Source organism: Rattus norvegicus, chromosome 8 (assembly GCF_036323735.1).
Source record: "Rattus norvegicus strain BN/NHsdMcwi chromosome 8, GRCr8, whole genome shotgun sequence".
NCBI lineage: Eukaryota > Metazoa > Chordata > Mammalia > Rodentia > Muridae > Rattus > Rattus norvegicus.
The window spans coordinates 51,691,143-51,706,376 of record NC_086026.1 but is presented as its reverse complement, the minus strand read 5'-3'; the positions used below and the strand labels follow the sequence as shown (position 1 = coordinate 51,706,376).

At 45.2% G+C, this 15,234-nt stretch overlaps 1 protein-coding gene across 5 annotated transcripts in view; it reads left to right on the top strand.

Moving 5' to 3' along the window:
• The window catches only part of Tbcel (tubulin folding cofactor E-like), a 58,901-nt gene extending 45,184 nt beyond the window's left edge, over positions 1-13,717 (top strand). For 3 of the 5 annotated variants that reach the window (XM_039081416.2, XM_039081415.2, XM_039081418.2), the window contains 2 exons: positions 9,470-9,598; positions 10,128-13,717. In XM_039081416.2, the coding sequence (XP_038937344.1) occupies positions 9,470-9,598; positions 10,128-10,446 (448 nt within the window). In that variant the 3' untranslated portion in view covers positions 10,447-13,717. The remainder of the gene's footprint in view (positions 1-9,469; positions 9,599-10,127) is intronic. The other 2 variants (XM_006242859.5, NM_001014089.2) reach the window with 2 other exon arrangements.
• The last annotated feature ends 1,517 nt before the right edge of the window (positions 13,718-15,234 follow it).

The following is a 15,234-nucleotide window of genomic DNA, read 5'->3' as shown; positions in this document are numbered from 1 at the left end:
ATTTCCGTTTCTGTTTTGTTGGAAACAGTATTAAACTTTAATGCCAACTTTACCAGTCTTTTATTCTACAACGTACTGTTTAAAAATTATTTTATACCCATGAGTGGTGGTGCACGCCTTTGATCCCAGCACTCTAGAGATAAAGACAGGCAGGTCTCTGAATTCAAGGCCAGCCTGGTTTACAAAGTGAGTTCTGAGATAGCCAGGACTGCTACACAGAGAAACCATGTCTCAAAAAGTGTGTGTGTGTGTGTGTGTGTGTGTGTGTGTGTGTGTGTGTGTTACCCCACCATATCTCCTTCCAACCTCTGAATTCCTTTTTGTTTTGATCTTTACTGTGAACTCCTGTTGGTGCAGGGAGTATGGTCATGAATGTAGGGTGATACGCTGGAACATGGAGACCTACCGGAGCAGTGGAGAGCTGCATCCCTGAGGAACCGATGCTCCCTTCTCTGCGCTCATTCTTGATGTTGTTTGACTGGCTTCAGTGTGTGCTGGTCTTGTGTGTGCAGCCACTGCTGTTACTTATTCTGATCATGTTAAAGAAGAGGTTTTCTCCTATCTGGTAGTCACTTAAGATACTCTGCTGAGTTTTATGTGTGCACCATGGTTTGTATGTGCACCATGGCTTTCACCATGTGGATTGTGTGATCTCACTCAGCACTTGCGGCCTCCCCTTCCCTGCCATCTTGGCATAGATTCTGTAATCTATCTCTGTCCTGTGTCTTGCGTTTTATTCGTGGCTCTATTTCAGGAGCTGATCTGGTGCATTGGTATATTTAGGCATTTATCCATTCTCATACTATTATATCATCACAAAGTCACACTGTCTTAGTTCCCAGCAAGGGTAAGCCTCTTCCCCACCATTGTTTCTTAAATTATTATAGTTATTGTAGGGCTGTTTCTGTCCTACATGGGCTTTAGAACTGTAAGTTTCACAAACCCTGCTCTAACTAGGTTGTGAACACAGTGCGTTTGTTAACAGGGAAGAGAATGAGCCTCGATGCCTGCCCTGTGTTAGCGGAGGAGCACTCCATGCAATGTGTGTAGAGCATTGTGTCCTCATGGGTGCACCCTTTCTTCCTCACACGTCTCATAGAGTTCTGTTAAGTTCCTTTCTAGGTACTTTATTAACTTTTATTTCTCTTTCAAGTGAGATTCCCTTCTCTGTCTCTAGTTGGCTTTGGTGACTAGAACGGCCATTGACAGTTTCGCATGCTGACTATCTGTCATTCCTGACAGCATTTGGGGTGTTCATATTTACTTTCTTGGGTATTTCTCTGTACACATTTATTTCCTCAAATAATGTTTGTGCCTCTCATTTCTTTTCCTTGAATAGGACATCTAGTGGGATATCTAAGGTGACAGACAGGCGGGGATGTAGCATGTGTGATGGAGGCTCTGAGTCGAGCCTGTAGAACCACGCAGACTGAAATGCAGGAGAAGCCGTCTAATGAGTGGTCTTCTTTCTCCTTGGAAGAGAATGTGTCCAGCGCTTGCCTGGGAAACATTTTGATATGAAATTGGACTTTTTTGTTCTTAGTTTTCTGGGTCTTCCTTTGGTCAGTGAACAGCACCAGGTTGTACAGACTGTTCTCCCTGCATTTCTATTACTGTTGTCTTCCATAGTCTGGATTCTAATAAGATGTCTGCTTTGAAACACTTTTGTATTCCAGTGCTCAACTAGTTACAAAATAAGAATATCTTTTATAAGCAAGTAGCGTTTAATCTCATGTTATTTGGAATGTTCCCATTTATTTATAAATATAAAGTTGGCCTATAATAGTTATCTGCCTTTCTGGGTTTATAAGTGTTGTACTAGCTTTGTAAAATGAATTGGGTTGGTAATTTCATATTTTTCTAGGATTTCATTTAGCTTTAAGAGTTTATACATGGGGTTGGGGATTTGGCTCAGTGGTAGAGCACTTGCCTAGCAAGCGCAAGGCCCTGGGTTCGGTCCCCAGCTCCGAAAAAAAGAAAAAAGAAAAAGAAAAAAACAAACAAAACAAAAAAAAAAAAACAAAAGAAAACCAAAAAAAAAAAAAAAGAGTTTATACACATTGTGGTACCTCTTATCGTCTGTGGGGTGTGTCTTGGTTTCTACATTGCTTTATTTTTATCTTGATGGACAATTCTTCCACATGAAATCTGGTTGAAAATCTTAAACTTGAAACAAAAAGAACATCTTTCGACTCATCTGTTTAGCAGCCATGAAGAGCTTGGTTCCCCAGGCAACCACTGATAGGGGTTTCCTGACAAAATTCCACGGCAGTTATGTGCTAAACTTCTGTGTGGAAATGGTCACAGGACAGCTGACTCTGCTATCTTCTCTACAGCTCCCTCCCTAGTGAGATCCTTACCACGTGGGAAGCACTCTGTGTTGGTGTGGATTGCCTTTTCCAGTAATTTCACTTCCTCCTCTCCCTTTATCCTGATGAATCCTATTTGGTTATCTTGTATCAGAATCCATTTTAAATTTCAAGAAATGTGGGAAGGGTGTGTGTGCACACACACTGTGCAAGCAAGTGGGCGCGTGCGTGGTGTGTGCACCCTCACAGGCCAGAGGACGCCATGTGCCTCTGCAGTTACTTTCCACCCTGTTTCTTTGGAGATAGACTCCCACTTAACCTAGAGCTAGCCCAGGCAGCCTCCGGACCCCTCCTCAACACTGCTGAGCTTTTTACATGGTGGACACTGCTATCTGACCTAAGGCCTCCACACCTGCCTGGCAAGCACTCTTAGCCACTGAGGCATTTTCTAGCCCCACATTGTTTTTGTAAATCAGGTTTATTGTCCTATAACTGACATAGAGTACATTTTCAGCCTTTTTACTGTATATTTCTAAGTTTTGACAGTTCTATTATGTAACCTCTCCAACAGAAGCAGAATCTAAAATTCTCATCATCTAAAACCTCTTTCCTTGTCACCCCTTTGCCCCTCTGTCTTCTCCCTCTGTCAGCTACTGCCTGCTTTCCCTGCCTGCTGTTGGCTTCTCTAAAACAGCACCCCAGTGGATTCTGTATCATCTGCAGCCCTCCTTTAACTGAAACATTTATTAGGATTAATTGTAGGTTCACATGCAGTTGTAAAAACACTATGTGGGGGTTGGGGATTTAGCTCAGTGGCAGAGCGCTTGCCTAGGAAGTGCAAGGCCCTGGGTTCGGTCCCCAGCTCCGAAAAAAAGAACCAAAAAAAAAAAAACACTATGTGGCAGATAATTGCACCCCATTAGCTCAGCCAAAAGCATGATATTTACCAGGCCGCTGAGTGTGTGTGTGTGTGTATGTGTGTGTGTGTGTGTGTGTGTGTGTGTGTGTGTGTGTGTGTTGCAGATGGGAATCACATGTAAAACTTCTGGGTGTTGTGGTGTGCACTGGTAATCCTCGATCTGGAGAAGCTGGACTGAGACTAGAGGGTTGCTGTCATTTCTTGGCTTTATGATTATGCATACGCCTACATGTGCATGCACACATGTGCACACACGCATGTGGGAAGAGGGTTGTTGAGGTGATGCTTGAGATAGCCTTGGGCAGGGACATGGTCAGTCTTCTTTCACATACACTAAATAGAGATGTTAATTCTTAGTTAAGCCTTTGATACTGCTTGAAGCTGTTGATGGCTTTTTCTTTGCTTGTATTGTCACTGCTGACAGGGCATTAGTGTCTCCAGACCACCACACTGCCTCCTGTGTGTGTGTCTCACAGCACACTCAGCCTCAGTCCTTCTTAAATCCAAGTTTTGTCAGACTTACCCAGAGAATGGCAAAAGGCCTTTTTGCTTTGCTTTCGTTCTATCAGATGCTGTTTTATTTGTTTTATACACACACACACACACACACACACACACTCACACTCACACTCACTCACATATTTCCATCCTGTGTTATATGCCCTCTACTTTAACCTTGTCTAACTCATTGCTTCTTTGAGTTTGGAGAGGTAGGCAGTACAAGATGAACTTATGAAGCCATTTTAATTAAAGTCCTGAATGTCATGGTAAATGTATGCAGATGAAAAGAATTTTAGTTGCTGTCTGGTAGTTGTGTTAATTCCATCATCAAATGAATCACATTTTAGCCATTAACTGGTAATTTTCGCAACCTTAAGTTAAAGACATTGTAACTTGGAATGTGCCACATGCCCTTAATCCCAGCACTAGGGAGGCAGAGGCAGGAAGGTTGTGAATTCAAGGCCAGTCTAGCGTCCTTAAATACCTTGTTCTTTTAATGAAGTCGAGAGTAAGTAGTTAATGAAGTGTATTGAGTCAAGACCCTTGAGGAAGTCGGATGGGGAAGGTCTGTAGCTTAAGCTGATCAGTGGAGGCAGTTGGACAGAGAAATCCAGCACTAGATCATGCAGATGTATGTAGCAGAATGAGAGGTGAGGCATTCTCCTGCAACCCCAGGACACAGAGGCTGAAACCGGAGGATCTGAAGCTCAAGAGCACACGGACTACATGATGAGACACTTTAAAAACTGGAGAAGAGGGGCTGGGGATTTAGCTCAGTGGTAGAGCGCTTACCTAGGAAGTGCAAGGCCCTGGGTTCGGTCCCCAGCTCCGAAAAAAAAGAACAAAAAAAAAAAAAACTGGAGAAGAGAGGAGCCATTGAAGAAAAATTGAAAGGGGGCACTTGAATGTAGGAGTGAGAAGCAAAGTTCTAGAATGGTGCTCATTATCACATGGAGCCTCCATGGCCCCAACTAAGAGAAGTGACTGCCTAGGACAAGCTTGACGCTCATCTGCCTTAGCTCTGAAGCTCTGGGGGCATGAGCAGGCTCTAAGTACATTTCTGTAAAGTGTGTGACAGATCACCTCTAAGGTTCCTTCTGCCTCCACCATGGGATGCGTACGTGCCTGAGTGAGTAGCGTACCTGTGGCCTAGTGTCAGAAAAGCAGAAATCCATTACCAAATGTTAAGGAACCCTCTGTGCTGTGGATATGGTATGGGCTCAGAGTGAAAGAAGATGTATCGTAGAGGGCATTAGATAGGGGTGGTCAGAAGATACTTGGAATGTAGTTTTATTGCCCTAGGAGCAAAGTAAACTTTACAAATGCTTTTCTTCTCATCACTTTGGGGATATATTTTACCAAGTGGGCCACTGGGAATTCTTCATGTTTTACATGTTACATTTTTAAAATATTATTTACTTTTATTTAATGTGCATCTGTGATTTGCCTGGATAGATGTCTATGTGAGGGTGTCACATCCTCTGGAGTTGGAGTTACAAACAGTTGTGGGCAACCATGTTGATGCTGGGAATTGAATCCAGGACCTTGAAAGAGCAGTCAGTGTTCTTAACCACTGAGCCGTCTCTCCAGCCCCACATGTTACTAGGAACTTCTGAACACAAATGCACAGTACATGGAATTTTGCTCACTTGAGCAAGGCTTATAAATATTAAATATTGTTAATAGCAGATGAAGATTCTGGTCCTTAGGCTGTAAATTGAGAAGTTGGTTTTGAGAAACCGTTTGGGTTGTCTAAGAGCACAGCTTTGGGAAGACATTGAGCAGATGCTTTCTGAAACTCAGGAGCTCCAATGTAGACAGTGTTCAGCGTGGATGGACTTTCGAGTCATAGATAAAACACCCAGATTAATACCAGGAAGAAATTTGTTTCTAAAACATACTGGGCTTTTGTAAAATAAAGACAGCCTGTCCCAGAGCCTCCCTAAATTCATGCTCAAGAAGGGATTTCATGCAGACTAACATCCAGACAGACTCCTTAGAAGAACCAGGAGAGTAGACTCCAGCTGCCTCCCTAGGATTGCCTCACAGATCATACCACACAAGTGCACCCCCAAGGGGACTGTTACCTCTGCAGTAAACTCGGGGTGGGGATGGGGTTCCAAGCTCAAGCTCTGTCCTTGATGTTTGATCTTAGACCAGCAAGATGCTGCCAGGCTCTTGACTCCAGGAATTAGTCTGGTAATTAAGAAGCTGCTACCCAGACTGTCCCCATGCTGTGTCTGCTGCATTCACTCTGGGCTGATTGGTCCTGGCAGAAGCTAAATCTCCTCAGTGAGGGAATCTGGGAATGAAGTTCTCAGCTTTTTAAACTCTGCAGCATAGGAAGGCCTACCAGGAAGAGATTCAACATATATCGGCAAATGTCATCTAGATTATGTATTAAAAGAAAACGTGTCAGTTAAGATCATTAGTAGGAGCTACTGAATTTATAAGGCACATGGGGCACTCGAGCTGTAAATAGATGAATAAGACATTCAGGAGAAAAGGGGCTGAGAAGACGTCAATTGATTGGATGAAGGCAGTGGAGGAAAGAGATACCAGTAGGGTGGGAAGGAGCCAGACTGCTCAGGTGTTGGCTAGGAAGATTGCGTAGTTTTCAGTACTGTTTATTACGATTTGGAAGAAAAGATAATGGGGGGTGGTTAGCCATGGATCATTCTGTACATGATGATTCTGAGAATGTATAAGGCATTCCAGTGTCCCAGCACAGAGCTCATTTAATTTATAAACGCACTTGCTCCTTTGCCGCAGTGAGGCTTAGATTATGGGTAATGCTTATGGCTGAGATCAGTTCATTTGTCTGTAGTGTCAAGGGAGTCTAGAAATACAAAAGTTACCATTGTTAAATTTTAGTTTCATATTTAAGCAGACAGGGGTTTACTATTAATTCCCTAATCCTGTTGTTGAATTTTTTTCCCCTGGAAGGACTCCTAGAGACTCTTTTTCTCCCTGTTCTTGTTTCAGAAAGCCTCTGGGCTAAAATTATTGCTGAGCAAAATTGGGTTAGGGACAGACCTTGGCTGTTCTTCCTCACCAGATTATCTGGTTGGTAATGGCAGCACTCCTCTTCCCTCACTCCTGCCTACCCTCTCTCCTCCCCTCCTCTCACTCCTGCCCCTACAGAGGTTCACGGTGCCCCAATTCACCAGTGTCCTTGACTTCTTAGGATTACTTCTTCCTAGGCCACTGAGCTCCTGGTGCCTTTTCTTTTCATGCTCTGAGGTTGCACTCTGCCTCCGCTGTTGAACTTGTTCTTGTGCCTTCCCTCCATTCTTCTTCCTGTGGTATATCCTTCCATTTCTGTGGCTTACATAGCCTAGTATGAAAGTGGATGCATCTCAGGCTGCTGAAACATGGCATGGATTAGCTCTCCTTGGCCCCTTTGCTGTTGCTTCTTTTTTCCCTTCTGGGGAGAGTTTGGGGGCTGGAGTGTTGGTCTTGTTTCTACTTTTCTGTAGTCTGCAGGGGAAACCTTTAAGTTGGGGTCAACTCATCTGACCATATGGGTTCCTCTGCTGTTTTTGGATTTGATTTGCGGGTGTGTGGAGGTGCATGACAGGAGGTTTGGGGAAGGTTTCAGCCATCTGTGATCGCAAGTCTGTGGGTTTGCTCACTTGGGTTTCTGTGTCCCGCTGTGCTGATTGCTTCGCCTTCGCTGAAGCCTTGACATCCTGATGGCGGACAGACAGCTCGGCTTCTGATCTGGAGCTTTCCTCTATTCTGATTCCACCTTGACCGGGACAACTCCTCCATCCCTGAGTCCTCCATGTCTGGCTCCTCCTTCCCTGGCTCCTGCAGTCCTGGCTCTGCTGTCTTCTGGTGAGGAAGACTTCCTCTCTTCACCTTTCTCCACGGTGACTGTTATGGTCTGAAGATCTGAGTCTTGATCTGCTGCCCCACACACTACGGAGCTCTGGGCTCCATTTGAAAGCGTTGGCCATTAGCTCATACCCTTCTTTCCCGTGTTGCTGCTGTTGCCCTGTGGGTTTGTTGTTTGTTTTCTTGTTTTAATCTGAGCTCCAGCCCTGGGGGGCGTTCTACAGGCTGCTGAGTTACACCGGAACCCTCTAAGTCCCCCCTGAGGAGACTGGAGCCTCACGTTTTCTGAAGTGTGTGTGTGCTTTCCTGTCGTAAGCTCTGGAGCAGCAGGACTATGCTGCTGATGTTGTACTTGTGTGTGAACTTAGAATGTACCGGGGTTACTCACCAGCTGTTTAATTTATGGCTGCCTTTCTGGTGGGAAGGGCAGGACTTAGCAGCCTGCATTTGCTAACCAGGAAGCAGATCCAGAGGCCTGAGCTGCAGTCATATTAATCACAGCACAGACTTGAAAGTCAGGGCCTGTGCTATTTTTACCACACCCCGTTTCTCCCCTCTCTCAGCACAGCGTCTCACTGTGTCATTAGTGTTCTACTAACCTTCTTATGACACTGATTGTACTGAGTAGAAGCCAGGAATAGGAGAGCTGAAGCATAGCTATGTGAGTGTGGAGTCCCAGCCGTCACTAACCTCAGTCTGTCTCAGCAGTGGTAACACCATGGTGCATTCTTCCTCCCGCCTGGTAGATAAGAGACTGCCCAACTTCCTCATCAAATCAGACTTAATTCCTTCAAGACTGCTGTCAGTGTGGCAGCTACTGCCCTTTGTCCTGGTGCTTTCTGAGGGTTGTGGAGGGCAGGAGTGCAGCAGAGCTTACTCTCATGTCCAGCCACCCCAGGTCTTTATCTCTGGAGTTGCTTACTCCTGCCCAGTTTTCTGTGTTTGATGGACTGATTGATGATGTTGTCTCAGTAGGAACAGTAACATTAATTCCCCAGGTCTTAAAGGATTCTTCTCTCGTCCCTACCCCTCCCTGTTCACTGACAACCAGAAAGCCGGTGGAGTAAGTCTGACTAGCATTAGGGCATGGGGGGCAGCAGCTTTTCTGTTCAGGGACTGCAGTGGCTATACATGAGATGTGTAGGGCCCGGTGGGTACACAGGCAGTTCCCAGGGAAGGGCAGTGGGTGGGTCTGGTAAAGACTAGGCAGTCAGACTGGGGGACTGGCTTCCAGGGGGTTTATTGTGGCAGCTGGAGGCCCCAAGGAGCCTGATAGGCTGTGAACAGAAAAGGTTCTTTTTTTAAACTTTTGTTTTTAAATACTTTTTTACACTGTTGTTGGTACTTTTTTTTATGCTTAAGTCAGCATTGTCTTCCAATGTTAAAGGCATCCCTTGCCTCTTCATGGACCTTACGTGTCAATTCAAAGGAACGGGCAGACTGTCCATCCCGAGCCAGTTCAATTAGATGTAAATTCATACTGTTTTAATTTTTTATGCAATCTGATGAGTAGATGAGCTCAGATTTAAAATCCTTAAAAGCACGTTTATTGTAACCAGAATTGTTATGTAATTAATACTGCAGTTTTCAATAAAGATTGACTTGTGTTGCAAAAAAAAAAAAAAAAAAAGACTGCTGTCAGTGGGTATTAGAATTTGTGTAGGAATTTATATTAGGGACCCTGTTCTCACCCCTATAATTCACTTTCCTCATCCTGTGCTTTGCTTCTTTTATTTCTGCCCTGATGACAGAATATCTTTATTTGTGGTCTTCTTTTTCCAAGAAGGAGTCCTTGATCCTTTCATGACTGTCTTGTATTTGGCTGAGGCCAGGCTGGAACATTCAAACAAGGCTTCACTGAAGAGCTGGCTGTCAATCAGCTGAAATTCATGTTCTGCAGGATCAGAGCACCCAGAATCATCCCCCTGCTTCAAGGCCAGCCTGGTCTACAGGGAGTCTTCCAGGACAGCCAGGCCTACATAAAGAGAACCCTGTCTCAAAAGGAAAAGAGAGGAAGGATACTTTGGTGGTATTTGACTTCTCCTTGTGACCTTTGTAGCACCCAATTTCTCTAGTCGTTTTCTTTCTCAGACTATTCATTCCTACCCAGGTGCTTGAGACAGGGACCTCTGTAGCCAAGACTGACCTTGACCCTGTTGTGTAGCTGAGGATGACCTTGAACTTGTAATCCTCCTACCTCCACTTCCCGAGTGCTAGGTTGCACGTGTGCACCACACCTTGTTCTATGCAGTCTGGGTCTTGTTGTGTTTGGTAACCTGTGGGAGACACCTCGGCCCCTCTGCGCTGCTCTGTCAATACAAAGGCATGGGGACCTTTTCAGGTTGGTGCTCCTGTTCATGAGCACGTGGCTTTCTGTGGCCTCAGTGGAGTAGCTATGCCAGGACACTGAGACCACAGCGTCCCTGGGTAGCTAGATCTACCTATCGTGTAGGAAGGAAGGGACAGTCTCGGACAGGATGGGAAGATATGGAGGGTAGCGGTGTCGTTTGACTGTGTATCGTGAGCAGCTTAAGGTGACATTCTTTTTCTGCTCCTAGGTATCATGAGCTCATTACAAAGTATGGGAAACTGGAGCCTTTGGCAGAAGTGGACCTGAGACCCCAGAGCAGTGCGAAAGTCGAAGTCCACTTCAACGACCAGGTGGAGGAAGTGAGCATCCGTCTGGACCAGACGGTGGCGGAGCTGAAGAGACAGCTGAAGACTCTGGTGCAGCTGCCCACGAGCAGCATGCTCCTCTACTACTTTGACCACGAGGCCCCGTTTGGCCCGGAGGAGATGAAGTACAGCTCGCGAGCTCTGCACTCTTTCGGCATTAGGGATGGAGACAAAATTTTTGTGGAATCAAAAACAAAATAACCTCTACCAGCCTTGTAAAAACTCACATAAGGACTTCCTGCAGGGTGTTTGTTCCCAGCGTGCTTTTCTTTAGGAGGAAGGACATGTCCGTTGTGTTTGGGTTTTGTTTAGCTTCGGAGGGGTTTTGTATATTTTCTTCCCCTAGAATGGATAGGGTTTTGGTATTTTTTACCACAGTTTTTCAGCTCATTTAGCAGACCTGGCTGCGTCTCCAGTCTTTATGTGAGCTAACTAGCTCATGCTCTTTTTCTCTCTTTCTCTGTCTCTCTTTTCTCTTCTTTTCTCTGTCTCTCCCTCCCCCTGTCCTCTCTCTCCTCCCTACCCCCCAAAGATGGGAAATCACCAACTCCTACTGTGTCACTGGGGTTTGTCAGCCACTGGGCTCTTTCCTGCTAAGCCCAAAGACAGCGTGGTCCCTCAGAGGGGTGATGCAATGTTCACATCAGAAATGGGTTCCTTCCCTCCCTCCTCGCCATTTCTGTTCTGGGTCTGGTGTTTATCCTGACTTGTACCCGCTTCCCTGGTAGTTTTACTCTGTTCATAATTTAACTTGGTTTTGTTGTTGTTGTTTGGTTTGGTTTTCCCCCTCTCATTCCAAGTTTTAAATGGTTTTGGGTATTTTAAGCATTTTCAGCCTGATTCTGATCTCAGGAACTCAGTTAAGTTTTACAGAGAAGTAGATGGAATGATAAACCCTAGGAAACTTGCTGTTCTTCTGGAAGCCTGGGCTGGGCACTTTAACCTTCCCACCACTGCCTGCCCCAGAAGAACCCTCCAGTGTTAGATCGCCTGTCACTCCCATTACAGAATCAGCTCATAAGCTGGCCAGGCAGGTGTGTGAAGAAATGGTGGGACTGGGGGAGAAAGAGCTTCCGGCTTCCCAGCTTTCCTCATGTGTGTCATCCTGAATGAAGCCCTGTCCTCGAACTCTCACTTAAGTGAGAGATTCTAATCACGGGAGCTGTGGCCCCCTGTTTCTTGGGACTGTGTGATAATGGAATTGAACTGCTGTTTTTGTTTTGTGTTTTATGTCCCCTGTGGAATAACTGTTGTCTAATCTATGAACTTCTAGTCCCCCCCCCCCCAGTGTTTTTGCAGGGTGTGTGCAAAGCACTCGGTCTTTGACGCCATCCCTCACCTACTCTCCTATTCTGAAGTCTTTCTCTTCAGCCCTCCATTCTTCGTTAACCTGGTTGGTTTCTTGCGGGCTATTGTTTTGTTCTGTTCTGTTTTTGTTTTGTTTTGGCTTTTAACATTTGTTATGTGATTCCACCCCTCCTACAAACTTAATTTGGTGTAAACTCTTTAGGTGACCCATGTGATCTCTTCACGGATGGGGAGTTGCGTTTTTTAAGTTTCCTCCTCCGCCATGTGGCAGGTGTTTGTTCTCTTGCCACCGCACTTCAGGTTCAGCGTCTTTAAAGCTGCTGACCCGGGCCTCCTGAGGCAGGCCCACATTCACCGCAGCATTAAGGGTGAAAGCCAAAGGGTTTAGAAAGATGAGTGGAGCCGGTTCTCCCGCTGCAGACTTTGTCTCAGAACCCGAAAAGTGAGCAGTGGGAACCGGGCGGGATAGACGAGGACAGTTATTTTGCAATCGCATTTTCTTGACAGATTTTTGGAAATAGAAAAGAGTGTGGCATCCGTGTCCGGATGATGAAGACTGGTTGCTTGTGTCTGTGCGTGTGCGTGCGGAGGAGTCTGCAAGAGAGACTGTAATGGAGACGTTGCTTTGTCAGCCTGGGAAACAGTTGCTCTCTTATTTTTGAACTTTGGAGCCACTATCGTCCCATGGCAGAAGGCAGAGTGAGCACTTAACACTTTGGTCACAATGAGATATTTTATATATGACAAAGTTTTATGAGAGGCTTTTTTACTCTTTGAAACTCATGTCTTCTGTTACTACAACAGTGTTATCTGCTGCAGGCCTCATAATCCTTTACTACAGCTGCATGTAAATGGAACCTCTCATCCAACCCAACTGGCGTAGGGACTTTTAGGGCGTTATAATGGGTGGTTTGAATAATTGCCGAGTCATTTCCAATTAAGAAAAATCCTAAGTACAGTCCTTGGCCTTTTAGAATTAACAGAAGTAAGCGAGAAAGCTGTGTGAGCATGCGTATTTACAGATTCACTTGGGTGGCTGAGTGAAGAAGCTGGTTTTAAAATAAAATCGGTGCTGTGTAGACATTTATAACCAAAATTATTTTTATAACAGACCGAGAAGGAGGAGAGAAGAGAGCATGGACCTTTGAGCCGCATGTTACCCATCATGCTTGTCTGTGTTTAACAGTGTCGTCATCAGACGGAGAGGGAGCATACCGTTGACAGTTAGGAGGTGAGAAGCTGTGCTCACTGGTGTTACAGAGGCGTGCCTCCCTCCGGGCACAGCATGTAGAACATGCTTTTCTAAAGCAGAGATTCTTTTCAGTTGTGGGAAAGGAAAGGAGTAACACAAGAAAGCCAGATCCAAACCCAGGCCTCCCTGTGGGCAGAGTTACCGAGCTTCCTTCCAGATGGATCTGTTAGTTGAATTGTCGAGGCATCCTGGATTGCGTTATGGGGGCAGGGCCACAGTTGCCTATTTCTGCAGGCCACCGCCATAAATGGTACGAGCGCAGCAGAGATGCAGGCCCCTGGTTCTGAGAGACCCTCCTGTGAAAGTGAAGCCCATTGCAGAGGGTTATAATGCTACACCCAGAGAAAAGAGCCACTTAAGGGAAGGAAGAGCAAATGCAATTCCACCTGGGATTCTTAGCCATGTCCCCCCCACAGCCATGCTGGGAGCAGAGGGCACTTGGTTATGCAGTATTGATCACCACAGGAGCCTTGCACCAATAGCTTTTCCTGACACACAGGAGTGTGGCTCTCCCACTGCAGCTTAGGCCCGGCAAGTAGAAGGTGACCCAGAATGCTCTGTCGCTGTATGTACTGTAATTCCTGTCTGAATTTTACTTTGCTCTTCATTTCATGTAAGACTGAAATGCACACAAACTGCTTTCAAGAATGCCCAGAAGCTCTGTGTCCCCACATGTTGTGAACTCTACCGTTTTTCATAGGTGCTTCCTTAAAATGTATGTTTATCCTAGTGACCGAGAGGGGACTGAACTCTCAGGCCCTTAACAGTTGTCTCCTGCAGTTAATGAAAATATAAATATATATATATTTTATTTTAGAATATAATTTAAACATGAAGGTCTATTCTTTGCACTTTTTATTAATATAGAGAGAGAGAATCTTTAAAAAAAAATTAAAAATCCAAGTCCATTTACTCCTCCTTGTGTTCTGAGTGTTTTCTTCTGGAGCAATGGGACGAAGATATGTGGGGGTTTTTATACAACTAAGGATGAACGTTGGTTCTGGGGGCGCCTTCTTGGTGAGATTGCCCTGAGCTACTAACAGTCTGGTCATCTTGTCAAAGGTAATGGAAATCGCAATTAAAATTTTTCCTTAAAAGAAAGGTTTTACTTATCTGTTACATTTCTACACTGCTTGCTTATCTTTTGGAGACAATCTTTCTGTTTAGCCCCCTCTTTATTGAATAAGATCGAAAATTTCAATATAGTAAAGTATAAATTTGCCAGTTTTTATTCAAGGGCCATTTTTCCTCAAAAGGTAACTTTCTATAAGTTTGGAGTTTGGGTCATTTTACACTTACCTGTTTATCAACCATTTCTTGGTCAACCGTTAGGAATTAATGCTCTTTTGAGAATTAAGGACCAAGGTGTGTACTTCTGTACTTAGAAGCTAGTGTCCAGGAAGTTCTCATGGTACCTCAGAAGCATGGAGACGTGCTTGACTGAAGTTTAAGGTAATTTCTGCTTCCGGTTCAGAGTTCAAAGAATGCATAGCCTGCTCTCAGCTTTCCGGTGAATTCTACTTAATCACTAGCTTCTCCCAGTGTTGAAAAGGTGGATACACATCTAGGCATCCAACCTCCGTCTGTCACTGTTACTTCCTCCACCTACAAGGTCACAGAGCCACCCCTGAGGTCACACATCCCTTTCCAGTCCCACAAAGGAACTCCCATTGCTTTCCCTGTTGACATTTGAAGTGACCGATGTGCCTGCTTTTTCCCTACTGAGGGAAATGGATGCACAGATAGGTTATGTATGTCCAAGGGGACAGAGTTACTCAATGACACTTGACTCCAGACAGTTGATAGTTGTGTGTATCAAGCCGAGACACCACCTTCCAGCCCACACCGTCGTCATTAATCCTCCAGTGCTGTAGAGTGCTCTGTGAGACCATGTTCAGTGTGAGTTGCTCTGGAGCAGAACCATCTGTCCACCGAGATCCCCGCTTCTGTGAAATGCCATGTTGAGTGCTTGTCATTGATGCTGCTATAAAAGTAAATATGAGGTAAGAAGACTGGTAATTTGGTTGCAACCTCAGTTATTCTTAGTTTTAGTAGGGAACCAAAGGTGGGAGGGGCCACAGTTCCAACTGAGATTAACGTCAGGGACACCAGAGTGCCAAGTGAACCACAACTGGCATTTGTCAGAGGATGAGGGTGTCGATGCTGCTGTTCCTCCCTAGCTTTCAAGAAGGAGAATATACGTGAGCCATATAAACATTGCCTACAAAATAGAGGAGACAGGTTATCTACTCTGGCCTGCAGGATTTAGGTCTGCCAAACCCATTGAAATGCACTTTGGATGTGTGGAAACCTTCACAGCCTCCTTGTCCCGCGTGCTTTTCCATCACATGAGATAATAGAATCACTGTGTTAAGTGAGGAAAGCCATGGGAGAGACAGATGAAGAAGCTGAAGAGGAAAATGCCACAT